Genomic DNA, 26,862 nt, shown 5'->3' on the forward strand with positions numbered 1-26,862 from the left:
GCAAGAGGTGAGCACTCATTCTGTGATATCCTGGAAGGGACAAGAAAATGGTGAACACCTGAAGCAGGCTAAGAGGTATTGGTTTGAGGCATGGGGAAGAAAGGAAGCATTTTGATCCCTAGTGAATGCCTATGTCTTCCTCCTGCTTAATTAAGAGCATAGGACTTTGCCTTGCTTTAGGCTTATAATTTAGGATCTGCAACATCACAATAAATCACAGTGGCACAGGATAAACTATAATTGTGAGCTACTGAGTACTTCCAGTCCCGCATGCACATGAATTTCTCTTTCAGATACCTACAGTTTTCAAAATTGTTAATGTGGTTTAGGAACATGCATGGGTCAGCATACCACAGTAACTTGTGAGATGCATCAAGGCGCTTTTAGGAAACCTATTATTATTGCAAATGTGATGCTGAGAGCTGACAACTGCCAATGACTTCAGTAAAAGTCTTTAGTCTAACTTGAAAACATAGAGCCTATCAATCTTAAGAGAAAAGCATGAGGAGAGCATAGCTTTGTAGAACAGGTCCCTTGTAATTTAAATTACCAGAACAATAATGTCAGAGATTAATTTTGAATGATGACTTTAAATACACTCTTTACTAAAAAAAAAAAAAAAAAAAAAAAAAAGCTTTTATTAAAAAAAATGTCCTTTAAAAAATTCAATTGTATTAATGAATCATTGCAAGCTTAGAATTTAGAAGTTAAATACTGTTTGATCCCATCTAAATTAACAGCTCCTTCACTTTTCCCAGAAGCTCTATTTCAACATTTTCATTTATAAGGCACTATTTACTTAAGGAGCTGTTACAAGAAAAAAGGACTCCCTCTAGTGTCATTCCAGCCAACATCTTTGGGTATTTGTATGGACCACTGAAAGCTTGTGCCTGCTTTTGATGAGACAACAGAGCATACATACACAACTACTTTGTATCTGTGATATTAAGAAGCTTTGGTCCACTACTCTGCACCTCCATTCAGGAAATCGAACTTCAGTGTTTTCCACCTGACAGAGTGTAGCCAGTGTTCAATCTTTTGCATTATATTTATCCAGACATACCTGCTAAGTGTTTGTAACTTACCCACAATGGCATTTTCAGCATAATTTAACCAAATTCAAAGAAATAGGATAGAAGATGTTACAAAACATGTTGAGACCTTTGGTGGGGGATTTTTGTTTTTTTGTTCTTGGTTTTGTATTTTTTCCCACCTAATTGTCTGAAAGCCTATGGGAACCCTAAGAAAATCTTGTCTGCAGCTGCAATTTGCAAAGAGTATCATTAATTGAAAATTAAATAGGAACTAATCTTTAAAGTGGTTTCCAGTATCACATGAGAATCCTGTCTTCTCAGTGGAACCTTTTTCCAACCAAGTAAAATAAAAAGAAACTGTTATACTGGCTGTCAGATGCAAACAAGCAGATCTCCATCATTATTAGGAAAGAATCAGTCAACTAGTTGCATGATTTACACATTTGCACAGAACTATTCAGCACTGAGATCAACTACTGGATATGCAGCTGGCATACAGAAACCATTCCATGACTGGGATTTTTTTATAGGCAACAAATCCGGGTGTGCTTTTAAGACATAATAAATTCCTTGAATAATATATGCTAAATATTATAAAAAGGGGAAAAAAATTAAAACCCCCAAATCAGAGACACATGGGAAAAGCAGAAATAAAAAAGGAAGAAGATTGATGGTGCTTAACAATGATGAAGTATAGTTTAACAGGAATAGTATTTATCCAAATCTTTAACACTTTTCTTTAGAAACATATGTTCCACTAAAAGCAAGTAGGACCCATGGTTGGAAAATCCTAAATGACTTAAGAAAATGTGCCTTAAAGCTATAGCCATGTAGGCATTGCTCAAGAGATGGCCTTTCTCTTTTCAGAAGTCTCAATGTTTGTTTTAAACATCCATGAAGATTTCTGAGTCACAGCACCACAGAACAGCTGAGGTGGGAAGGTGCCTCTGGAGCCTGTCCAGACCAACCCCTCTGTCCCAAGTAGGGCCACTGCCAGCTGTTGCTCAGGGCTGTGCCCTCTCAAATTTTGTGAATAAAGATGGAGACCCTGCCTGAGCAACCTGTTCTAGTGCTTTATCCCAAGCATGAAGAGGATTTTTTGTATTTAAATTCAATTTCCTCTATTTCAGTTTACGCTGAATTGTGCTTGTACTTTCCCTGGACACCTGTAACAAGTCCTTCTCCCTCTTTTCACATGCTCCCATCACCTGTTCATAGACATTGATAGAATAATGGATTAGATTCCCCCGAATTTCCTCTTCTCTGGGCTGAACAATCCCAGCTCTGTCAGTCCCTTCTCTGAGTCAATTGGCCTCAGAGTCAATTGCCTTTCTTTGGACAAAAGGCAAATTTCAAATGAGCCTACAAAAAAGAAGATTATTTTGTTTAAGGAAAGTATTAGTTCAGTGATTCCTGCCATTACTAACTAGAGACTGATTACATTTTTGTGACTGTACTGGTTGCTCTAATGTGAAATAGATTACCTAAAATAACTGCATCATATTCCCAAATTTCATCCATTCATACCACGAATCATGAGGTATTTAAAAAAATATGCCTTGTTCATATTTTTTCATATTCACAAAGTTTCTGTACCTCAGCCCAGCAACATTGTTTATTTATTTTTCCTTCTCTGAACTCAGACCTCCAGTGGTGCTCTGGTCCAGCACAGACGTGCCCCTTGCTTGCACAGTGTCCTTCTGCATGTGCCTCAGCAGGTGAGCATGTGAGGCACACCTGGGCCCTCACGCTCCCTATCTCGCTGTCTTTGCATTTAGCCCCCAAACCCCTCTCATGCATGGGACACTCCTTTACCTACCTTGTGCCCCTCATTCAAGAACCTTGCTGCAGTATTTTTTGACTACTACTTCTCAAGGCCCACAGTGCAAGTGATGCTGCCCCTTCTGAGGTATAATCCAATGACTTTCCCTGCAAACTTCTCTGCACAGGGTAGGGATAAGTTAAGTGAGACCTGTGTAACTCAGGTAAATGATGCAAAGGCAAAACTTTTCCCCAGGCTTCCCTGTTGCAGCACAGGAGTTTGTTGATGCATATCTGCTTTTCCAGTATCTGTCATGCTATAAATTGTTATCCCACATTAAATCCTCTTTCTGACCTTCTTGTTCACATCTTAAATAGATACTTTTTGCAATACCTTCTCCAGGTTTTCACAAATCTTCACTGAGTGCAGTCTGAAGTGAATGAAGTTTATCAGGCCTCTGCCTTTGAGATCTTTAATAAAGTTTTAAAGTGATATTTAGGGGATCCCTCTCCATGATTTCCATCTGGGCACAGATTCCCCCTGCTGTCACATACATTATTCTAAAACTGTAAAGATAGCAAAGCCTGCCAAAAATTTCTAAGGAAAATCTAGACTAAATGCTGATTGCAAACCTCAAAGGAAGAGAAGAACCAGACAGCTGACCCAGAAAAGATATTCATGCCATCATCATTTTTTCTTCTTCTTTTTTTTTTTTTTTCAGTTTTGGTATCTCAGTTACTTACTCTGCTTGCTTGGTGTCATATTTCAGGTCACAGATTCCAGTCCTGTGCGTAAGGGAGTAACAAGTAAAAAAAACAACCGACCTGTTGAGACACATTGCAATGCACCCTGCTAGCTGATAAAATTGCAGAAAATTTTATGACTCCAAGGCAGTTCCTGGCACGAATCATTTATGTAACTTAAGGCATGTCTGCATATTTGAATTAAGTGTGGTAAAGGCTTATAAATGACTGGCTGAAATGTGCTCTTTAAAAACATTTCCTAAGGTGACACTTTGTGGTTTTAAGCACAGGACTGCAGTGAGGAGGTGCGAACTGTATATTTTTTCTAATTTAGGACCTGTACTTGTTATAATCAGACCTTACCACTACAAATAGCTTGGAGGATGTTGTAACCAGGTAGGGGTTAGCCTCTTCTCCCAGGAAACGGGATGAGAGGACATGGTCTTAAGCTGTGCCAGGGGAGATACAGGATGGACATTAGGAGGAATTTCTGCTCAGAAAGGGTGATTAGACATAGGAATGGTGTGCCCAGGGAGATGGTGGAGCCACCTTCTCTTGAAGGTGTTGAAGGAAAGGCTGTATGTGGCAGTCAGTGGCATGGTTGAGTTGTAATGGTGGTGTTTGGTCATAGATTAGCCTCAGTTTCAGAGGTCTTTCCAGCCTAATTGATTCTATGATCATCTCAGCTTCTGAAGCCATTGTTTGGTCTACCTGTAACATGTTTCTTTGCTAAAGCAGTGTGATGCATTTCTTTATGGACAGCACGCAAACACTGTGAGGGTGTAGATGTTCCAACTAGAAGAGGGAAAGGTTTGGGGTACCTCAGAGCAGCCTTCCACAGCGAGAGGCAGGCAATAGAGACACAGGGTGCGCAGTGGGTGAGTACGGACAACAGCTGTAACCCACATGTGGGCAGGTCCCACCCGAAGCACGCTGTAACCCACATCAGTGGGACGGCAGGTCCCGCCCGAAGCACGCACTAACCCACAGCCGTGAAAGGCACTCAAGGCTCTGGGAAAGCACTGCCCCCTCTCCCGTCCCAGGCCGGCGCTCCTGGAGCGGGGGCGGGCCGGCGCTGGGTCTGCGCTGTGAGGAAGGCGGGAAGGAGGGGAGGAGGGCGGAGGCCGTCCCGGGCGGCGGGCGGGGAGCGGGGCCGTGGCATACCCCGCCGCTCCCCAGGGCTGCCCCGCGGCCCCACCGCCGCCGGCTCTGGGGGAGCCCGGCCGGGCCGCGGCTCCGGCATGGCCGGCGCACCCGCCGCGCTGCTGCGGCCGGCGCTGCTGGTGCTGCTGCTGGCCTCCGGCCGGCCCACTTTCGCAGGTAGGGCTGTGGCGGGGGCCGGAAGGCACCTGCGCCCACGGGGAAGGGGCGGCCCGGCCGCAGCCCCGGCGCCTGCGCTGGTCGGAGCGCTGGAGCGACTTGTGGCCGGTGTTCCCGCGAAAGCAGCAGCCCGACGGGGAGTGGCCCTGCCCCGGCCCGGTGGGGCGGCGTGGGCCCCGTGCTCGGCCCAGCTGCCGCCGCAGCCCCTTGGCCGGGAGTGGGAGCGGGGGCGGCGGGCGGCGCTGGCGGCGCTGGCGGCGCACAGGTGGTGGGACGGCGGGCATTTTGTGAGGGCGCGGTGTCCTCTTGTCCGAGAGTGAAGGCCGAGCTGTCCGCTCCGATGTGAACCCGCCTTGTACCTGCCCCCTCTCCTGCTGCAGAGACGCTGGGACTTGACATGGCTACCCTTCCCAATAAAAACGTGGATGCTTTGCAAGCAACGTAGATGTACACCTTTTCCCTCCAACTCCTATCATAATTTTAGTATGTCATGAGGAAAAGTGCTGAGGTAGAAACAGGAATATTCCCTGCAATTCCTTCCCTGCTCCGTGCGTGGGAAGTAGTAGTCCCGGTGATAAGTATCAGCCAGCAGCTGCAGGTATCTGGGTTTTAGCATGCAGCTTCGGCTGTCCTGTGTCTGGCTTTTCAAGACAGGCCAGGCACCTCACCAGTAGTGATGCACATTAAAGTATGCGTCTTGGGCAGTCATCAAAACCACTGAAACAGCCAAAAACTTAACCTGCAAATTCTTTTTCTTCTTGAGATGTAACTTGAAGTGCATTGCAATTTGAGCTTGAAAGACTGCTAATAAAGTTTATTACTAATATATATTTTAAAAACTATTGGATTAGCACGCAGTTGAAGAAATATGGTTTTTCATCCACCTTCATCCACCTTCTGTTCCTCACTGTAATCCCCTATGAGACAAACCAATTGCTGTAACATTCTTTAGAAATCTCGAATGGTCAGTTTCTGTGGTTGTGTGGCATCTCTTTCACTAGCTGAGAAGACTGGTTAGAAATAAACTAATATTTAATTATAACCTTAAAAAAATAGTTTTTATCTCAGAAGTTAATGAAGAGATTAATGAAAGGATTAAATTCAGATACTGTAAATGAAATATACCCATCTTTTCTTTCCATGAGAGAATTTCAGTGATGGAGCTCTAAGTGATGTTCATCAGTTTTGTGAGCGAAGACCCTGCAGCCAGAGTGGATGGAGGAATTTTTTTATTCTTCATAGAGATGTCTCAGACGTACCAAGGATGTCAGAAGATTTGAGTGTCACTGAAATGGCAACCTCTAGTAATAGTAGCATTGTCTTAAATGACATGACAAAGGGTTTTGTGGATATTACTGATGGGGGTGTTAGGCCAACCAGTGCTTTATAGCTTGTTGTTATAGTAGTGTCGTCTGTCCCTGGCGCTGCAGGGAGTGCAAGGCAAAGCCAGATGATACATTTCCAAACCACCTGGTAGGAGCACAAGCCTGCTGCTTCTAGGTGCACCAACCTGTGATGCTCTGCTTGAGCTGCCTTCAAGCTGAGATTTGCTAGGCCATGTGGACTGACTTCATCACCAGGAGAGCTTGTTAAAATCCAGCTCTCTTCATTTACTCCAGGTGATGTTACAGCTATAACCTCACCCAGAGGCAATCTAGCAAAAGGAAAGAAAATAGTCGAAGGCTGGGAAGGAAAAAACCCATGAGCTTCTTATAGGTAGTACACTGAAATTAGGTTTTAAGTGACTTTCTCAACTCTTCAGTTGTCAGTGAGTTTCTGTAATAGAACCAGAAAATAACATTAGTACTGTTCATTTCACATTCAGTGCTTAAACTACAGACTGTCTTTTATCTGGAAGTCATAGAATGCTTTGGTTTGGAAGGGACCTTTAAACATTGTTTCTGGTGTGTAAAGCATTTGTAAATGCAGCATAGGGATATTCTTCATTGTGTCCATTTTAGGTGAGTATAAGAGGCTTACACACTCTGGTAGTTTTTGATTTACCCTCAAAATCTCACTAGATTTTACACTGAAAAAGTGTGAATCAACCCTGAGAATTCCCTTTTGAATAATTGTTATATTTAGCCTTAAAGGGCATTCCCAATGAATCTGGCAGCTTCCTTTTCCACTTCCATTTTTCCTCTGTCTGTACATTCTGTTAATACCATGTGCTATCAGTTTAGATAAGCAGACAAAAATTGGAAGAATGTTTTTTCATTACAAACTGTCCTGTTTTGATTCTTTGGAGGTTTTTTTCACCTCTCATTCTGCTGCATTACTTTTGCTATTTGTCCTTGTAACAAAGCTTCATTAATCCAGCTCCTGTGGGTTGAAATATCAGGACCATGTTTTGGAGAGTGTAAGATTTGTGAGCAAACCATATTATATATTCTGTGGTAGTGGTGATGTTTTTTTCAATCTCAACAATGGAATTTGATCTTATCTATGATACGGCAAGTAATGTGTCAAAACAAATAATAAAAAGGTTCTACTAGCTGTAAAAGAAATCATACCAAGGCACTGTAGGTGGCTCAAAATCTTGTTAACTGGTGGATCAGTGCCTACCTGCCCCACCTTCAGTGACGGATTCTGACTCTGAGGAGTTTTGTGGAAGGCAGAAGGTTTAACTTACGTTTCTTTTTTTCTTTCCAGAAAATTCATATATAGTATAAATATAAAACTGTTGCCCAGTGGTACTCTGCAAAATATTGACTTCACAGCTTCATTCTAGTTACTCTAAATTGCAGTGAGTGATGCATAATCTCTCTGCCTAATTTCTTCCCCCAAAATCCAATATATGAATTTAGCATAATATAAAAAATTACAATTATTTAACCTATTTCCTGTCTTATTAGTTAGTCCGTATTTATACTGGGGATTTGTCTCTAGTTATGTTATTCCACCACTTGCTTTAAAGAGGAGGTCTTTCTTTATTTGCCCCACAGAATAACATTTTTACGTACAATAGGTCCTCTCAGTGTATAAATTTAATCTAAAACCTGCAAGGTGTATTTGAGCTTTTTGATGAATGCTTCTTTTAAACTAGAAGCAAACTGCTGGAAAAGCATTCCTTTTTTGTTCCATTTGGGATCAGTTTTTCTAGGCAGAGTGGTGACTCTTTCTTTGGAAGAAATGTATGTATTTCAGTAATGTAAAGATCTTTCCTGTATTTCTCTGGGTACTTAATATAACTTGATATTACATAGTTGTTGGCTGTGAGTTTTGCTGAAATCTTGCTCTTAGGAAAGCTACGTAGAATTCTTATATATCCTATAGCAAATTTTTAGATACTATTACTGATTGTTGTTTCATGAATGAGCTACTAAATTAGGTCTTTGATTTGGTACTCTGCACAGAATCCAGTTCAGAGTCAAAGTCACACTTTATAGGAGTTGTCAGAATGTATTTGATTAAGCAAGGGGACAGCTAATGTAGGAACTGGAACATCTAAACCTCAAAAGTCCTCTGTAGTAATGCTTGATTTTAAAATGAGAAAATTCTTTCAGAATGAAGCTAACAACTGCAAAATAAATATTTAACTGGTGGTGTTCTTACAAGCTGTATCCAAACACAGCTGAAAGCATCATAAACTTTGGCAGATGGAATTTGAAAATAGATATGTCTGGAAAAAAAAAAAGGTCAAGGATCAGCTTGAAGGAATCAAAGCTTTTACTAAATCCTCTTTAAGTATGTCAAGAACAAAAACCCTGCAGAGGGTCCATGCAGCCAGTTGATTAAGTTACTAGTATAAAAGAGGCACTCAGAAAGGGCATGGCTGCTGCAGAGAAGCTCAACTAATGGCATTTACTGCTAATTGGGAAGATTCCCAAACTGAAACTCCTTTTTTGGGGTGGAAGGGGAGGAGAGGTGTTGACCTAAAAGAACTTGGTGATGAAATAACTTGCTGCTAAGGGTAATATCTGATCTCATGCTTAAACTCCCTGGTACCCTGGTACTCCCTGGATGGTGGCAGGTTTTATGCTAATATTTAAAACAAGAATTACCAGGGGACTGTAAGCCTGACATCCATAATTCAAATTTGTAGGTATTGTAACAAATTATAAAAGATGCAAAAGTGAGATGGATCAATTTTGAATGAGTCTTTAAGATATCTTTAAAAAGTTACTTACAAACCCCTTGGAGTTTTCTTGATGGGGGTGGCAAGGTGACCAAGATTTAGAGTTTCGAAAGACTTTTTATAAAGTTTGCTGCCAAAGGCTTTTTAGCATTCATTGGAGTGCAGGGCTTTGTATATTAAGTAATTGATTAAACAGGAGGAGTGGTAGATGATTGTTACATTTTTTTTTATGTGTCAGAGAGAAGTTACCAGCAGAATTTTGGAGGATTTGGTCCTTGGATCTGTTGCGTTGTTCAAAATAGCAATAATGGGGATGGTAAAAGTAGTGAGCAGTCACATGAAAACTCTTACTGATGTTACTGTACCTCAGAGCAGAAAAGACGGGAGAAGACAATGAAGGAGGCTTGTTCAGATTTGAGCGGGTGGCCACCAGGATGGTGGGGTGGTTGGAAGTTGCATACAGGAAAGAAGAGGAACGCCCCACATTAAACTCTTCTTGATCAGGCCTAGCTGCATGCCTAGCCCTCCTCTTAGCCTTCATAGTCAAAGCTCCCCCGTACGGCCTACACCTGTGACTGCCTAAAGCCCATGTAGAAGCCCCCATTGCCGGCTCCATGCTGCTAGCAGCCCTTATGCCTGGAAGAGAGGGATGAAAACATTTGAAAATGACACAGGTGACAGGAGACTTGTGGGTCTTATCTGCAGAGGTGACATAGATTGTCTCTGATGGAGATGTAAGAGCATGTTGTAGATGAACATGTGTCCAAAGAGAAACTAGAGGAATACTTCATAGAGAAATTCTGTTGCAACTCCAAAATAGACGGGGTGTGACAAGCTCAGGAAAAGACCTGAAACAAACAAACAAAAATTAAGGAATACTTGAAAAAATTTTTCAGTATGATTGCATGGTTCTTACCATTCCAGTCATTATTGTTGGAGATAAGAAAACTGGGCTGTATTCATCCCTTGTCCACTCTGGTATGGCCATTGGCCTCTTATTAAATTGCTTGGACAGGTGAATTTGGTATCTGAGATTTATTTTCATTTGTATGTGAATAAGTATATAGAAAATAATATAAATTGTTTACATATATATAGGTATGAATGAGAAAGACAGATTTTTTTTGTGTGTGTGTGTGTGATTGAGTTTCCTATTTCTTTTCCTTTATTTCTTTCAGTATCATTTTATGGTGGTAGCTTTGTGGAGCTGAACATGGCAGAAGCATCCCCTCAGACATCCTTAGAGTTGCAGTTTCGAACAAGCCAGCCACAGGGACTGCTTCTTCTTGCAGCTGGGAAGACCGATTATTGTTTAATGGAGCTGCGCTCAGGATATGTACAGGTATGCTTTGTAACTGTAGCTAAAAATTATGTGTAGCCTGTGCTTATCAGAGTTTTTCTTAAGGCTGTTATCTCTAACAAGATATCTAAACAAGTTGCTGTTCAGAGAAATTGAAATGTCACTTAATATAATTGATAATTTCAAAGTATGGCTTTTATTTCTTACAGTTATATCTCTATAGCCTTTGAGATCTCTAGATCTTAAAATTAAGATTGTTGTGTTCAAAGCATGAGGTTCAGCAGAGACAAAATTTCAGATTTGATGATGTTAGCATTACAGAAAATGCTTTGATCTAATTGTATTTCTGCAAGGTAATCTATTTGATCTATTTGAAAGATCACTTTCAGTTGGGCTCTCAGGAGTTGTTGTTTCTAGCAGAATTGCAGTGGAGTCCATTGCTTCTTCTGCAGTTATTCAAACATCTGTGATGACAAGTAAACACAGAATTTTATTAGGATTTTATTTTTTCAAATCTATTTTGTAAATTATATGGTTAGTGTGAAAATATATGAAAATTAATGTGTTAACTATATCTTAATGTATGATTGTGAAAAAGATAATTTTGAATTTTTATACTTAAAATTCCGTCTCTTGCAGTTGAGAATTAACTTTGGTGTGGGAGAACGAGTACTGCATTCTCAGCAAAGATCTCAGCTGAATGATTTGGCTTGGCACCTTGTTGAACTACATCATGAACATGATAATGTCACATTGGTAATTGATAAACATGATAGAACTAGTGTAAAAATGCCTGGAATTCTTTATGAATTAAACATTGATTATGGCTTCTACATAGGTGGTACTGGTAAACTTGATGTTCCCTACCTTGTTGGAGCACTACCCAGTTTCCGAGGATGTATTGATGGTGTGTCATTCAATCAGGTAGACATTCTGATGCCTCTGAGACCTTCTCCTGGCTTCAAAAACATCCATGAAGTTTCAGTGGGGTGCAGTGATGAATTCTTTGCAGGTGAAGAAGAACCTATTAGTTTCTTCAGTTCCAGGTCCTATATTTCTTTCCCCTCATGGAATATGGACAACGAGGGAATCTTTGAGTATGCTTTACAAACCTCAGCTGCACGTGGCTTGCTGCTTTACCAGCCTGGGCAAGCAGGAGATTTCATTGCAATGGAAATGGAAGATGGTTTAATTAAAGCTTATGTTGGAAAACATGAAAGTAGAACCCATCTTTCTTCTCATAGGTCAGTCAATGATAGTCGTTGGCACTACATCAAACTGAAATTTACTGCAGAATATTTGCAGCTAACATTGGATGAAGAAACTGTGAAAAAGTCATTACCTCCCCAGAGTAAGTTGCCCCTTCTGAAGGGATCCTTCTTTGTAGGTGGCGTGGATGACAGCATACGATCAGAAGTGATGAAGTTAATCTCAGTATCTGGGAAGTACGCCAGAGGAGGATCCTTCAAAGGCTGCTTAGGGAACCTGAAAGCCAACTCAGAAAAGAAATCACTGAAGAATGTTCTAGTAACTAAGGACATTTCAGCTGGATGTGAACTGCCAAGTTCTTTAAAAGCAAATCTTTCTTTAGAGACAGCTGAAAAGAACCCTCCTGTGAAAGCAGCTCCTGTATTTGCCATTTCCCATGAAAGCTCGATTTCTCTGGGCAAGGAAGACAAAAGCCACCTTTTAGTTCTGAGTAACTTGATTGTGCTAGAGGGTGAACAAGCTTCACTTGAATCTAAGCATATTAAAGTTAACTTAGACTTTCAGAAATTAGGAATTAATCAGTCAGAAATTCTTTTTGATATAAAGAAACCACCCTCTCATGGACACTTGAAACTGAATGTTGAACCATTGCAGGAGGTAAATACATTTACTATGCAGGATGTGTGGCAAGGGAAGATTCTGTATGTCCATGATGGCTCTGAGGACACTTACGATTATTTTAATTTCTCCATTTCTGCCAGCAGTGAGAAGATTGTGCCTCCATATTTGCAAGGAAATGAGCAGCATATGTTTAGCATTACTGTTACTCCAGTAAATGATGCACCTGAGATCATACTTCCTGAGGGAAACTTGCTTCTTCTCTTAGAGAACTCAAAGAAACGTTTGACTAATGACCTGATAAAGGTTCTAGATGAAGATACCGATTCTGTGGGTCTCAGACTTTCAGTGCTTGGAAATCTGAATGCAGATGCAGGATTTTTAGAAAATTCAAGGCATCCTGGAAAAGCTATCACTACTTTTTCTAATGAGGATTTAGACAAAGGCACTGTTTTCTTTGTCCACACAGGTGTCAGGAACTCAAGGATTGTTCTCAGGGCAAGTGATGGTGAGAAGGTGAGCAACACTGTTGTGTTACGTGTCATGGCAGTTCCTTTGGATTACAGAGTTGTCAACAACTCAGGAATAAATCTCCTCCAAGGTGTTACAGCTCTTATAAGACCTAGGCATCTGGCAGTTGAAACAAATGCTGTCCTCCAGGAACTGGAGATATGGTATGAGATCACAGAGCCACCTCACTTTGGTCAGGTCCAAAGGCAGCATTCAAGGGGGGTATGGAAGCAAGTCAGCTCTTTTTCTCAGCGCTCTCTTCAGCGCAACCGGGTGAGATACTGTAGCACTTTTAAAGACATTCAGCTGGAAAACATTACTGACCAATTTAAGTTCAAAGTTAGCATAGGAAACAGACTCAGTGAAGAGCACACATTTCCAATCAGAGTGAAATGGTTAAGGTACAATCTATTGAAACATGCTCCTCTAGAAATTGAAAAACCAAAAAAGAAGTACTTGAATTCTGATAATCTGTTTGCTGTGATTGCAGATCTAGAAATACCTGAAGATGAGCTTCATTTCAAACTTCTGTCCCTACCAAAGAATGGACAGATACTGCTTAATGACCAGCCTTTGAAAGAAGGTTCAGTCTTTAGCCAAAAAGATATTACTGATCGAAAAGTGGCATATGAATTAATCAGCCAGTACCATGAAGGCTATGATTCATTTAGATTTCTCATTTCTACAAAGTATCTGGATTCAAATTTCTATGACTTTGAAGTCTACATCAAATCAGATTTCCGAAACATTATTTTGACTAACAATGGCCTTAATGTTGTTGAAGGGGAAGGAGAATTAATAACAAGCACAAAACTATTTGTGCAAACACCAGATAATAAAACTTTCCAATATGAAGTTATACAGTTTCCTAAGCATGGGAAATTAAAACTTACTAATTTTTCTGGTTCATTTGAGAATAATGACAATCTTACAACTTTCACTAATAAAGATATAACTGATAAGTGCCTTATGTATGTGCATGATGATTCTGAGACCGTGTTTGATGAACTTCTTATCAGAGCTTACAGCAAAGAATCAGGAAAGGGGGTAAGCTTTGATCCAGAAGTAGAACCTTTGTCAGTAGAAATCAGATTCTATATTTCCATCCAACTGAAGAATGATGAGAAGCCAGTTCGCGTAGTTGATAAGATATTTGACATAGTGAGAAATGGGCAGCGATTATTAACTTTGGCAGATCTTTGCTATCATGATCCTGATTCTGATTTTGATGATGGACAGTTGCTATATACTAGACGTGGTATTTCCAATGGGGACTTGGTGCTAACAAATGATACTTTGCATAGACTCTTCCAATTCAAACAAGTGGACCTGGAGCAAAAGCAAGTCCTGTTTATGCACCATGGTGCAGATTTTGGGCGTTTTGTGCTTTTTGTGACTGATGGCAAGCACTATACTTCCTTGCTTCTGGAAGTTAATGCCACCGACCCTTATGTTAAGTTGGTAAATAATACAGGATTGTTGGTTCAAAAAGGGAAAGAAGAAACTCTTTCAACAGCTAACCTCAGTGCTACTACAAACCAAGACATAAGAAATGATCATGAACTTACATACAAGATACTCTCTTTCCCAAAATACGGAAGAATATATGTGAATAATGTCTTAAAGGATTCCTTTACTCAGCTTGATCTGATAGAGGGACATGTGACCTACAGACATGATGACAGCAACAACCTTATTGACACATTTAACTTTACAGTCCATGCTGGAGATGTCCATCTGGATGCTGGACTACAGGTTCGCGTGTACTTGGAAAGTCAGCAGCAGCCACCAAGGATTGTGAACAGAAACAATCTCTTGGTTGAAGAAGGAAAACCAGTTAAAATCAGTAAAGGAAAACTGCAAGTAGGTTAACTGTGTTGTCCGTTCCTCCAAACTTGTAGTAAGTTTTCCTCAGTTCTTTTAGCTGTTGGCAGTGTCTTTAGTTTGTGTCTTGTCTTCTTTAACTCCATTTGATTGCCACTAATATGACTGCATTCTGGGTGCTTAGTTCAGGAGAAACTGACACTAGCAAGCTTCCATTTTTAGGAAGGAAAATGGATCCTGTTAAAGAAAATACTGGCCATAGTTTTTGACTCTCTTACATATTGGTGCATAAGAAAATGATCATTTGGAGATTCTGCATGTATATTTTTGTTTTAGATGTAACAATTATTTGTACTCCATGTAATTGGTCTTAATTGAGCTGATGGGAAATGCCAAGGAAGAAAGGAGTTTTTTTGATTTAATTTGGAGCTGGCCCAGTTAAAATCGTTTAAGAGTGACATCCAAAATTTAAAAAAAATAAGTCTCAAGCCTGAGGCCATTTCTGTGTGATTAATTCTTCTCTGCCCAATTTTTGTGTGTAGCCTTCCAGAAGCCACCACGAGAGGGCTCTGGCTGCATGTTGCTGAAATCCTGAATTCCTTGTTTCAGGCAGGGATCTGTAGATGTGAGGCCAGTAGGTAATTATGCAGTACGTTCCTTTTAAAAACTTAAAAAACATATTTGGGGTTGCAAAATGGCTCCCATGCAACCTTTATTTAACATGTGTCTGCTTAAACTATTATATTGTTTTGGGAACTGTGTAATCCAACTAAGTGCCAGTTTAGTTAGGTAGACAATCCCAGAATTAAAAGTGAAAAATTCAGAAGAGAATTATAGAATTTCTCCCACTTCCATTTGAATAATTTTGGGATATGTTCTTGAATTGAAGGTTGTTCATGAAAATAGTCCTCCATCTGAGATTGTGTTCACAGTAAGACAGCTTCCAGTACATGGATACATTCGGAAGTTTTCCTTGGAAGAAAGTTATCTCAGTTCTGACCAAAGGCCAGCTTTGAGCTTCACACAGCAAGATGTCGACGAGGGCAAAGTTCAGTATGTGCAGACAGTTTCTGACCAACTACATGACCATTTTTTTCTGGATGTGACCAATGGTGTCAGAACAGTGAGTGGAATAGAGATCTCTGTAGACATCATCCCCAGAATGATTCCACTGGAAGTACAGAATTTTACAGTATTTGAAGGGGGCTCAAAAGCCCTGGTGGAAGACTATTTAAAAATTTCTAGTGGACACTTTGCAGGACTCAGCTGTGAATTCATTTTAACTGAGCAGCCAAAACATGGGTATGTTGAAAACTCTCGTGTTCCTGGAATAAAGTTAGCCACATTTACCAGAAAACAGGTAATGTCTTTAGATCTTCTTAGACATAGTCTTGATTAATTATTTGCTTTGCTGAAAGCTGTGAGATTTTGTGAGGGTAGTGAGATACAGGAGTTTGACCTTTATTCTGGCCTTGAGTTAAAGATCTTTCTGTTTTTTTCTGTCTGGTCTTTGGAGTGGGGAGGGAGGCTGCCTTGTTGTGGGGAGCCACATCACTTTCTTGATGGCACTATTGGCACAGACTAATGTACTGTAGCCACAGTAGACTGATGGGCCACTCACATTCAGGCAGAGTTGTAGATAGTTCCAGATTTTGCCCTCTGGAAATGCGAGACTGGGTGCATTTTGAAAAGACCAGAGGAAGTGCTATGTAGATTGAACAAGTAGAAAAGTGGGGAAAAAAGTAATTTTTTAGGTAATTTCTTTGCTCACAGATAGCCACTATATGCACAATGTGCTAATTTTCAGTAATTCAGCTCCAAGAAGCAAGATGGTATCATAGGTCACCATCTACTACTAGCTCTGTGTTCAGTTTATAGATTCCAGGAAACATTGTTAAATATAGTGGGGTTGGATTTCCATTTTTCCTTCAGGAGGAAGGAAAGAATGCCAAGACTGGCAAGATATTCTGACTAGAGGAATGGACAGATGAGCAGTAAAATTTACTATTGTGAATGGAGCAAAGATAGAGGTGCAATCTGATATTACATCATAAACAAAATGTTCATAGAATAAATACAGACAGCCATGACTAGGATGTTTTTCAATGTGACATTTATTTTCTTCTAGCCTCTTTAGTTTTTCAGCTTGTTATATTTTTCAGGTGGAACAAGAATTAATCTACTATGTTCATGATGACAGTGAAGAACTGATGGACAGTTTTACTGTGATAGTAAATAACACGGAGTTGTGGAAACAGAGTTTACCCCGAACTGTGTTTATAACTGTTACTGCAGTAAATGATGAAGCTCCTGTTGTAAAAGTAAACAGAATTCTTCAGGTATGTTTGTCAACCTTTTGGAGTGTTAAAATAATTCCATTAATTCTGATGCCATTTAATGCACCTTCATTAACAGACTTGTGTCTGGTAGGATAGTTAGTATAATATGTAGTAGTCCTTCGGTTTAGAGAAATTAATGCTAATGATAGGAGGCAGTACATAGGTTATTTGTATTTAGGAAGATTTTAGACATGGAGAACTATTTTGGCTGTTGTAAAGTTTATCTAGATGGCTGAATGAGCATTCTTTTAATCTTAAAGTTATGTGAAGTCTCTTGGACTGATGTAGGGCTTGTGAGGGTGGATGGCTTGCACCTGGATGTTTGTTATATTTTTGTGTTGTTTGCTGAGGTGTCTTGAGGGCTGTTAATGAACATGTAACTTAGGAAAGTACCAAGAATAGTGATGAGAATGAGAATGCCAACTTTTCACTATTGTATTTGCTCAGCCTTCCAACCCTATGCCTCTTGCCATGAAGTGCACTAAAGGGTCAGACCTGCTGAAGTACATTCTACTGCCTGCTCTTGTCCAGATATGCCAGTAAGATGGGACAAGAGAGAATTTATTATGTGTTGGGTATCTCTTAAAGCAGGAGTGGTTCTCTTTTAAAAAGTTGCAATAATGTAATGCAGTCTGTGGAAATCTAGGGTCATCAAAATATTAGTCCAATCACTGAAGCTATTACTCCACAATATTACAGTGTGATACTGTGAGCTAAGAAAAAACATGTTATCTTTTTTTAACTGCCTTCTCCCCAGAAAATCCTGAAGAAAATTTTAAAGATACCTTTAGCTAAAGCTACCTTCAGCTCTTAATAACCATAGCTGACTTTTTAATTTACAGATCTTTGAAAAGTTATCTACCACTACAGAAGTGACTACTGTTTCAGTGCATTTTTAGATTGATTAATTATTTTGTTTTTGTATAGTATTTAAACCAGGACATATTGGTATAGTATTTGTTTGTGATACAATAGCAGTCAGTAATGAGAACCATTTTAGTAAGGACTCTGTGCCCAAAAACCTCCCCACATGTAAAGACTTTCAGTCTGAGATCTGATGAGTAAAAACAAATTAAGTGACTCCAAAAATCAGGATGAAATTAACATGGTCAGCTAAGTGGTCACAGTAAACCAGCTGGAAGACATCAACATGGAGAAGGTATTTAGGAATAGGCTTGAAAGAAGATAAGCAGGATATTTTGAAGCTGCAATCATTCCCAGTGCTCTGTGTTGCAATTTATAAATGGGTGGTACCAAAACATGCATTTAATTTTATGTAGTTAATTGTGTGTTGAAGAGGGAGAGTGTATTACCCTAAAGATAATGGTAACCTTGTGTTGTATATTTCACATCTCTTCATATGAAAAAATACATAATTTTTAAACTAGCTGTAGTGTAAGTATTGTACAGCTTCACAGTGGAAGCAGATAATCTGCAGATGCCCACAACAGAAGATAGCCTGCCCTGTTCAGAGAATGCTGACAGAAGGGCAGACTGCATTAACAAACATTTGGGTGGCACAGAGCACAATCTTCCCTGGTTTAAGTAATCACAGTAGTACTCTACAGACATCAGCACAGCATGCAGCATCTTTGTCTAGTCACAGAGAAGAGAGCACCATGTTCAGCCAAGTTTTTGGGGTCTCCGTTCTGGTGCATTGCTGGCATTAAACTGTTGGCATTGAACTGCTGGAATTGCAGTCTGTTAAAAAGATCTAAGGCTGTGTAGTGCACTGCAATGCAGCTTATGGATTTTTCTAAAAATATCTGTGAATCTAGGCTTCCCAAGAGCAGGATTAACAAAGCTTCACCTACACAGAGCTGGTCCTCTCTACTGGGGAGGCAGTCTGTGTACTAGAACCAGGATGCTGCATTTGTGCCTGTGGTTCTGCTAATCATGCAAAAGCTATTGTTGAAAAATCAAGTTTGTATCTGTTGTGAGTGGCTACCATTATGTACACATATGGTGGATTCACATGCAATCTAAAACAAATTTGGCAGTCAAGTTATCTGATGGGAGGAAAATGCTGAGATGAGTCTTCCTCGAATCAAACTGGTACATCCTCAGTGGATGGAAGAAAATGGGTTTTCCTTAGTCCTCCTAAATATTGAGATGAGATGGGCATTCCTGTGTAGGGTGATGGTGGCTGGCTCCACGTTCAGCCAAACAGTCTGTGCTCCTCAAGAACATTGCTAATGTTAGATACTGAATAATAGACAATGTTGCTTTTAAAAACTCAGTAGCTCTTTTATCTATTTTGTAAGGTTGGAAATGTATACAAAAGTATAAAATGACTGACCACTACTGTAAAAACAGAAGTCTGCTAGAACTGTTGGAGTTGACTGAAGTTTAGGACCTCAGAAATTTTGCAGATCGCAGTACAAAGAGTGAGAAAGAAATGCTGAATGATTAAAAATACAGGCTAGGATATGGCATCTGCTGCTGAGAAGTAGCTTATGTGAAGAAGTACATGTCAAGGGGTGAAGAGGCCAGTGATGTTGCTGTGGGCATGTGGAAGTTAATTTAGGCCTTTGGGCTTCTGTCCAAATTCAAGAAACTTTGGGTGTGTGCACACATGCTAAATGAGTCTAATTCTAGCTTCCTCACTTCAGAGACAGCCATAACATCCCTTCTTCAAACAGCCTTGTCTGTTGCTATCAATGTTATGAGCACCATGGGGGGAGTTTCAGAGTGACAGACATCCAACCATTTTGGGAATTTTTCTCTGTTTTTTTTCTAGGAAGCAGAAGTAAACGAGGGTTTAAAGTGTTTTGGTTTTGGTTTGTTTTTTTTTTTCTGGCTCAGAATTTATGACGTAACATCTGAGATGCAGAAAGTTTTACTGTCCTGAGAACTTCTGTAATCCATTTAATTTAAATACTTTCCATTGCAACAAATTTGTGAGATGTATTTTTATTTAGAAACTTAAATTAATAGCATTTTAGATATAATTTCTTAAAATTTCCGCAGGTTCTATGGACTTCTTTTTTCTGAAATGGGAATGGGTAAAGGAAAAAGGATGTTTTGAAGAAAATCACTATTCTGGCATTATATGCTGCAATTATACGTGTTTAATTACATGGGTGGCAATGCTATGAAATGACTGTATTCTTCTGCTGCCACAAGAGGGCTATATTTTCCTAGAATTAGTTTTTTTTTAAAAAGCACAAATTTAAACTGATTATTTGTGTTGTTTTCTCTAAATTGCTCTCTAAAGTGTTAAAATGTGAATACAGACTGTCTGGTAGAATGTGTGGCATGCAAGAGATACTGATGAGCTGAATCCTGTAAGTAGAGCAGAATAAATTATTTTACATCAGCAAGGTCATGAACCTTTTTTTGGACTATGCCTGTGGAATATGTTAGGCACATGAAAAATCAGTGTCATGCTACATCATGGAGGTTCAGATACAATTTTCATGGTGCTCTTCAGGGAGATTTTGATCTCAGATATGAAAAATAATATACTTGTAACACTCTGCTGTGTTCTCAGTGTTTGCTTCCCTATGGTTCTTTTAGCTCTTAGAACTTTCATTCTTCAAGGATCATGTTGCAGGCCATGTATAGTACTTAAAAAGCATTAAGTGGTAGTGTGCTGAGACAACAGAATTAAATACTGACATTACAGAAAAAACTGTTTTCTATAATTAGAAATTTTAATTCTTTTTTCCTTTAGTAAGGAAAATAACTTGAAAGTTAGTGAGTCATTTGTAATAACATGTGTCCATTATAATTTTATTTCTTTGCATATTCTGTATGTGACCTTTTATTTTCTTCATAAAATAATTACACAAGTACTACTGAGACAAAATAAAATGTCTCAGTGCAAAACCTGTGACACTGATGTGCTTATTTGGTGCCACTCACTAAGTCACCCTGTGCTGTTAGTTGTCATTCTGTGCCATAAGTGCCATTCCTTATCAAAAGTTAATATTAGTAATTACGTTACAGCAAAATACATATTTCAGGGGAGAAAATAACTATTTGTTAGTTGAAAGGTATTTTTTATTATAAACTTACTTTTCAAACTTCTTCTGATTAGAAAAAAAATCAAACTTCATTTTAGTACCTCTTTTTCCATGGCACATATTTTGTGACACAATGTAGGATCAAATCTTTCCTCTGTTGAAGTGTGGTGGCACAAATTTCAGTCTCTTAAAATGTTTTCTTTCATGGTTCATGTTAAAAATAGAATTAATATTTAGTGAATTGTGATTGCTGATTTTTGGCTCTGGTAGAGGTAAAATGCTCTTTATTAAGGATCATGTGTCCCCTTCAACCATTTGGTGTGATGTTACTACCAGATATTTATTAAGTGTACTTAGACCCTGGGAAGACAGGGAGGAATGATGCTGTGTGTTTTGAAGCTCGAGCTGAGGTATTTAAAGGTTTAGGCTGTTAAGATTTTACGCTATGTTATAAAATGTGTATGGAAATAATTGATATTGATGTAGTGAATATTTTAGAAATTTCACTTCATGTTGAGATAAATATGTATTGTTCTTTGTTAGCACTTCTGTCTGCATTTCCAGATATATGCAGCAGAGATGAAGAACAAAATAGGCCATTGCTTATCCTTTCCAAACAAGAAATTACCCAGTCAGATAGGAATGAAACCCAGAGGGCAGTCCTTTCTGCTTGAAATAAGGGACCTCAAAGATCATCTAACTCCCCCTGCCATGGGCAGGAACATCTCCCACTAGACCAGGCTGCTTGAAGCCTTATCCAGCCTGGCTTTGAACACTGCCAGAATTCGGGAATCCACAACCTCCTTGGTCAACCTGTTTCAGTATCTCACCACTCTCACAGTAAAGAATTTTATCCTAATACCTCACTGAATTTCCCCTCTTTCAGAGTGTACCCATTCCTTCTTGCCCTGGCACTCCGGTTCTTGTCAGAGAATCCCTCTCCAGCTTCCTTGTAGGCCCCCTCAGGTACTGGAAGGTGTTTGTGAGGTCCCCATACAACCCTCTCTTCTCCAGGCTGAACAGCCTCCATTTTCTCAGCCTGACTTCTAGAAGGGGTGCTCCAGTCCTTTTATCAATCTTGTGGCTCTCCTCTGAAGTTAGACTTAGAATGTGCTCCAGCTTTGTATTTACCAGAAGTAAATAATGGTTTTTATACCATCTTTCTCAAAACTAGTTAACTATTTTTCTGCAATTGTAACCTGCTAAATGATAGGCAGCTGTTGTTGGAGGAGGCATTGGTTGTTTCATATCCCTGAGTGCTCCGAGTGTCTCTGAGTTTTTAGTGCACTAAAAAAGGGCCTCTGGTGCATTCAACTAGAAGAAAATAGTGCAGCTACAAGAACTGTTCCATTTGTATTAGAGTTTGTGCTGTCCCCAGGCTGTTTTTCTTTCATCTTTTCTGCTGGTGAAAGTTGAACATACTCAGAGTCTTACCTGCTGTGAAATACATGACACTAATATTCATGTGTATGTGTTGGAAAGCAGTTCCTTGACTCAGTTATCATAATACAATTTTTGTTATGTTTCTGAGAATTTAGAGCACTTGCACTCCAACTGTCTGAAACTCTTAACTGGTGTAGGGTGTGTTTGCTTGTATTATTTCAAGGTCTTGTATTTTACAGACTATTTGCCAGGATGAGCTATGCCAGTCTGTGATCAGAGATTTGGATGAACAGTTAGGAAACCTATTATAGCTCCGAGTGTTGCACAGCACAAATCTTTATTCTTCCTTTTTCTTGGAGTCATGTGTCATCCATCCCCATCCCTTGTCTCCTGTTGTTCCAATTTTCTTTTGTATGCATTTTCTTTATTTATTTTTAAAATTGTTTTTGCTTTTCTAGGTCTGGGTGGGTTCAGTCACAGAAATAACTGTTGATGACCTCTGTGCAGAAGACAAGGACTCCTCACCATCAGAACTGGTGTATTCTATTACTCCACCTAGCAATGGACACTTGGCTCTGAAATCTTCTCCAAACAAGAGCATCCTTACTTTTACCCAGGCTCACATAATTAAAGGGCAGCTGGTATTTGTACACAATGGTATGTGGTTTCAAAAATATCACATCTGATACCAGAATAATGCTCCTATTCAGTATATTTGTGTTTGTAATGCATTAAAGATCCCATTGTAATGTCACAAAGATCTTGGAACACTGGTTATGTGAAGTATTATACACTGGTTATACATTATCTCTAAAACTAAACAAGATGTCTATTTAAATGTGTGCTCACTGAGAAACCTTGATGTTCTTTTGGTTCATTAGATAGCAGCCTTCTTTCTGAAAGCAGTTTTGCAGTAGGGGAACATTTCCATGCACCTTTCAGAGATAGGAAATCCATTTTTTTGACTACTGTGATAGAAAATTTCCTGAAGCCTTTCTGTCTTGCTACAGTACAGAGCTGTTCATGGACCAGCAGTCTCACAGATACCTGCCATAGTGCAGTGATGGATGATGAAGTTATGGTTCATCTGTGTGATGTCAGTGTCCCTTTCAGGTTCTGAAAGAATTAAGTTTTAAACATTGACTCTTTCTCTTATTGTCCAGAGCTAGAGATCAGGGATTTTTTTTCATGTGGAAGAATGTGTGGGGAATAAAGAAGTTGGGGCAGCTTCATGCATTCTTGAGTGGCAGTAATGGGAAGCCACAGGAAAGAACTTCCCAGTGGGGTTCCCGCCAGAAGAGGTAGGGCTTTCACAGGGTGATAGCTACCTGTTTTCTGCTCCAGCTGTATTACTACTTGCCTCAGTTGAAAGAAGAAAGGAGTTGCTACAGAAGGAATAAATCATTGTTTTGGGATGGAGATAGAAGAGACACACTGCTCTCCTACCAGCCCTGAGGCAGGCTGTGCTCCCTTGGGTGCAGAAGTCACTCCAGATTTGTGCTGTCTTCATGAGGCTGACGTACTGTGCCTTATGATGTCTTGCAAGGTGCATATGTGTTGCTGAAATTGCTTTACAATCAGCTGCTGGTGAGCTGTAAGTATCCTGCTCAAATAATTTGGTCAGGAAATAAAAGTTCAAGAGCATGATAGAAGTGAGCCAAGCTATTTAAATTGTTCCAAGGGAGACTTTGACATGTAAGAAGCCCTATGATGATGGTAGGACAGGGTTAAGTGTGGGGAAATTAATCTGCTGTGTGTTCCAGAAAGGGCAAATGCACATATGTAGTCCTAGAGAGTGAATCTTGATTAATAAAACTGAAAAGAACAGAAAATTTCATTTTCCAATGAGTGGGAATGTTGTAGAGTAAATTTGTAACATAAAATTACCCGGCTTGTGTGTCAGGTTTTGCAGCTGCTCTGGCTTTGCTGTCTGCTCAGCCTTATGGTCTCCAGTGCTTCGCAAAGTACTCTGGTCATTTTGCTTCTTTGCATTTCTTGGTCAGTGGTTTTCCTCCCTCCTTCATCTTGACCTGTTGCTGGAAATGTAGTTGTTACTCCCATCTTATTGCCTCCAGCCTTACCTGGGGCCTTTCCTTATGTTGTTGCTGTCATTCAGCTTTTTATCCCTTTTCTCTATGTTTCCTCTGTTCCTTGTTATCAGTCTTACAGTGTGTGCTGGCTACTTTGTCTCCTCTTGGAAGTACCCCTGTCTACTCTTCCTACTCACTTCAACCCTTTCCAAAAGCACAGGTTCTTCTTGACTGAGGCAGCTCTTCCATCCTCTGGCTACTCCCCATGGCAGTATGCAGTTTTTAAACCTGTACATGGCAATGACTCTTCATTCTCAGTGTGTTTTTTACTGCAAGTGAAAGTACTACTATACTTTGCTTTTATGCCTCTAAATTAGACCTCTCAATTTTCCCTTCATATTGCTCAGCCTTATGAGTTACATTTTGCTGCTTATTCTGTAGTGTGAGTTGCAAATCTTCCTCTTTCTCTCATGTTTTCCCTTGAATTTTTGTTTCTTTCCTCCATAATCTCTGATTGTTCTATCACCAGTGTAAATGCAAAACTAGAACACACTTTTCCTTTTCTGTACCCCTCTTTCAGCATAAGAATTCCTTCTCTTTTTCACTCTTGCTTCACTCTAGGGTTCTCCTCTCTCACTTTTGCAGTATGAGCCCTGCCCTTAAACCCTCACAGTATTCTTCTTAGGGGCAGTAATAAATTGAACTCTTGTTGCTGATGAAGTCTTTGTGCTTCTCAGTGTAGCTTTTACAAACCCTCTTTCTAGTGTCCTTTTAATCACCTCTGATCAGACACATTTTAAAAAATTAATTGTGATAAAATGATAAATACTCCACCCAACCAGAACTTCAAGATGCAGTTCTGTTCCTGACTGCTGATGACAAAATGTCTATGTCAATCAAGCAGTTGACCTGCCTTAGCCAAAAAAAGCAAGAGAGGCTGCATAAGCAGGTTCATTTTGGGTTATTTTTCAACTTAGTACAAATAGTAGACTCTCAGATGCTTTTTTGAATAAGCAACTGGTTCTTTTTTGTTAGAATATATAATAAAATAAAAACTTTTAAAATAAAAGCAATATGATCAGATCTTCCAGCACTTCTTCAGCTGCCTGGCTAATATAAGAGCATTTCCTAGGTATATTTTTAACTGTAATCTCAGAACACACATTTGATTCTTCTTCTTCTTGATATGTTAATTTATAGTTAGGCAAAGTATGATGATCTTTACATGAAAGTATGTGGTACTCTCTGGCTTTTAGTATCTATATTCTTGTAGCAATATCTTATGGCTAAATTGGGCAAAGCAAATACAAGAGCGTGGTAATTCTTTGCAGCAGTTAATGTTTCACTTCTTTTTTTGTTTTTTTACCTAATTGAATAACATGGAGAACCTCTGCTTAAAAGCAGCCTGTCAGTTCTGAGATATGTATTTTTACAGGAATCCACTCAGACTCCTGGAGCTATTTTGCTATTGCTTCTGCCAAAGTACATACAGGTCCTAAGATTAAAGGGAAAAATGTGCATTTATTATGAGTACACATAACCTCTGAAATAGTTTAAGCTGTGACAACATACCTTCTTCAGCAAAGCTGAAGTGCAGTGAAGAGGCTAAAGAAACAACCCAAGAGTTTATTCAGACCTTTAAATGTAAAACAAAATGAAAGAACATTCAAGTTACCTTTCTCCCCAAATTCCTTCTTTGCCAAAATGTGACTGCCTAAGTGCTTTGGACCCTCCTAAGACATAAATGGAGTTGAGAATTTTGGAGTAATTTTCTCCCCAAGTTTAAAATTTCAGCTCCACCATGTCAGTGAAGAAGAGAAGGGGGCACTCTTGCTGTTTTACATCTAAGGGGTGTCTGGCTTTCACTGAAAACAACAGCCAGTAGTTCTTCCTGGGGAATGTGTTAATTGCATTATCAGTTTATTTAATTGTAATTAAGATAGAAGGGCTCTGATAAAAAGTTGCTTTCAGGATGATCTTGGATATATTGCTAAGGAAACTTTCCTGTCTGCTCATCTGGGAGTCACTTTGGCAGTCACACTGATACCACCCGAGACTTTGATTGTTGAGATGGAACCCCTTTCTCATCTGGTGGCTCCAGTGAACCCTGCTTGACTCTCTACATACCCAACACACAGTCAAACAAGGTTTCCTCACTGACTTCACTTCAGGTTTCCCTTAGCAGAATCTCAGGTGCCTCTATCCTTAATTTAATTATTGTGCAACTACAGAATAAAGGCTCTGGCTGGGAGCCCCTGACAGGGGACCCTGACCAAAAGGCTTTGCAGTCTAAGCCACGAAAATCTGAAGTCCTCAGCTCCTGCCATGTCTCTGAGTGTTGGTCCCCTGGCAGCAGGTCCCAATGCCCTTTGTTAAGCAAAGGCTCAGCAGTTCAGGGCTGCTTGCCTCAGGCTCCGGCCACCCAGAGCTCAACCTGCACAGCTCCACGGCAGCTGCACCCAGAGCCACCTGCCCTGAATGTGTTCCTCAACAATATTTCACGGTAGCCAAGAGTGAAAGGTGTCCAGTGTATGTTTGTTTTTTGTGTGACACAGTAATATAAGAATAAATTTATGGTTTTGATTTCCACAGGAACAATGTCTGGAGGCTTCAGCTTTCAGGTGACAGATGGTTTGAACTTTGCACCCCGACAGATTTTTAGCATCACAGCTCAGATGCTGGTCATTAGCCTTGAAGTGAACAAAGGGCTTGGAGTCTTTCCAGGTGGGTTTTTTGAGATGGTC

At 39.8% G+C, this 26,862-nt stretch overlaps 1 protein-coding gene across 1 annotated transcript in view; it reads left to right on the top strand.

Annotated features, from left to right (window-relative positions):
• Positions 1 to 4,669: 4,669 nt before the first annotated feature.
• LOC129133131 (chondroitin sulfate proteoglycan 4-like) overlaps positions 4,670 to 26,862 on the top strand; it is a 37,172-nt gene continuing 14,979 nt past the window's right edge. The window contains exons 1-7 of the mRNA XM_054652752.2: positions 4,670 to 4,859; positions 10,116 to 10,279; positions 10,877 to 14,437; positions 15,288 to 15,758; positions 16,561 to 16,737; positions 22,547 to 22,745; positions 26,711 to 26,842. Coding sequence (XP_054508727.2) covers positions 4,781 to 4,859; positions 10,116 to 10,279; positions 10,877 to 14,437; positions 15,288 to 15,758; positions 16,561 to 16,737; positions 22,547 to 22,745; positions 26,711 to 26,842 — 4,783 coding nt within the window. The 5' untranslated portion in view covers positions 4,670 to 4,780. The remainder of the gene's footprint in view (positions 4,860 to 10,115; positions 10,280 to 10,876; positions 14,438 to 15,287; positions 15,759 to 16,560; positions 16,738 to 22,546; positions 22,746 to 26,710; positions 26,843 to 26,862) is intronic.

This window comes from Agelaius phoeniceus, chromosome Z, assembly GCF_051311805.1.
Source record: "Agelaius phoeniceus isolate bAgePho1 chromosome Z, bAgePho1.hap1, whole genome shotgun sequence".
Classification (NCBI taxonomy): Eukaryota; Metazoa; Chordata; class Aves; order Passeriformes; family Icteridae; genus Agelaius; species Agelaius phoeniceus.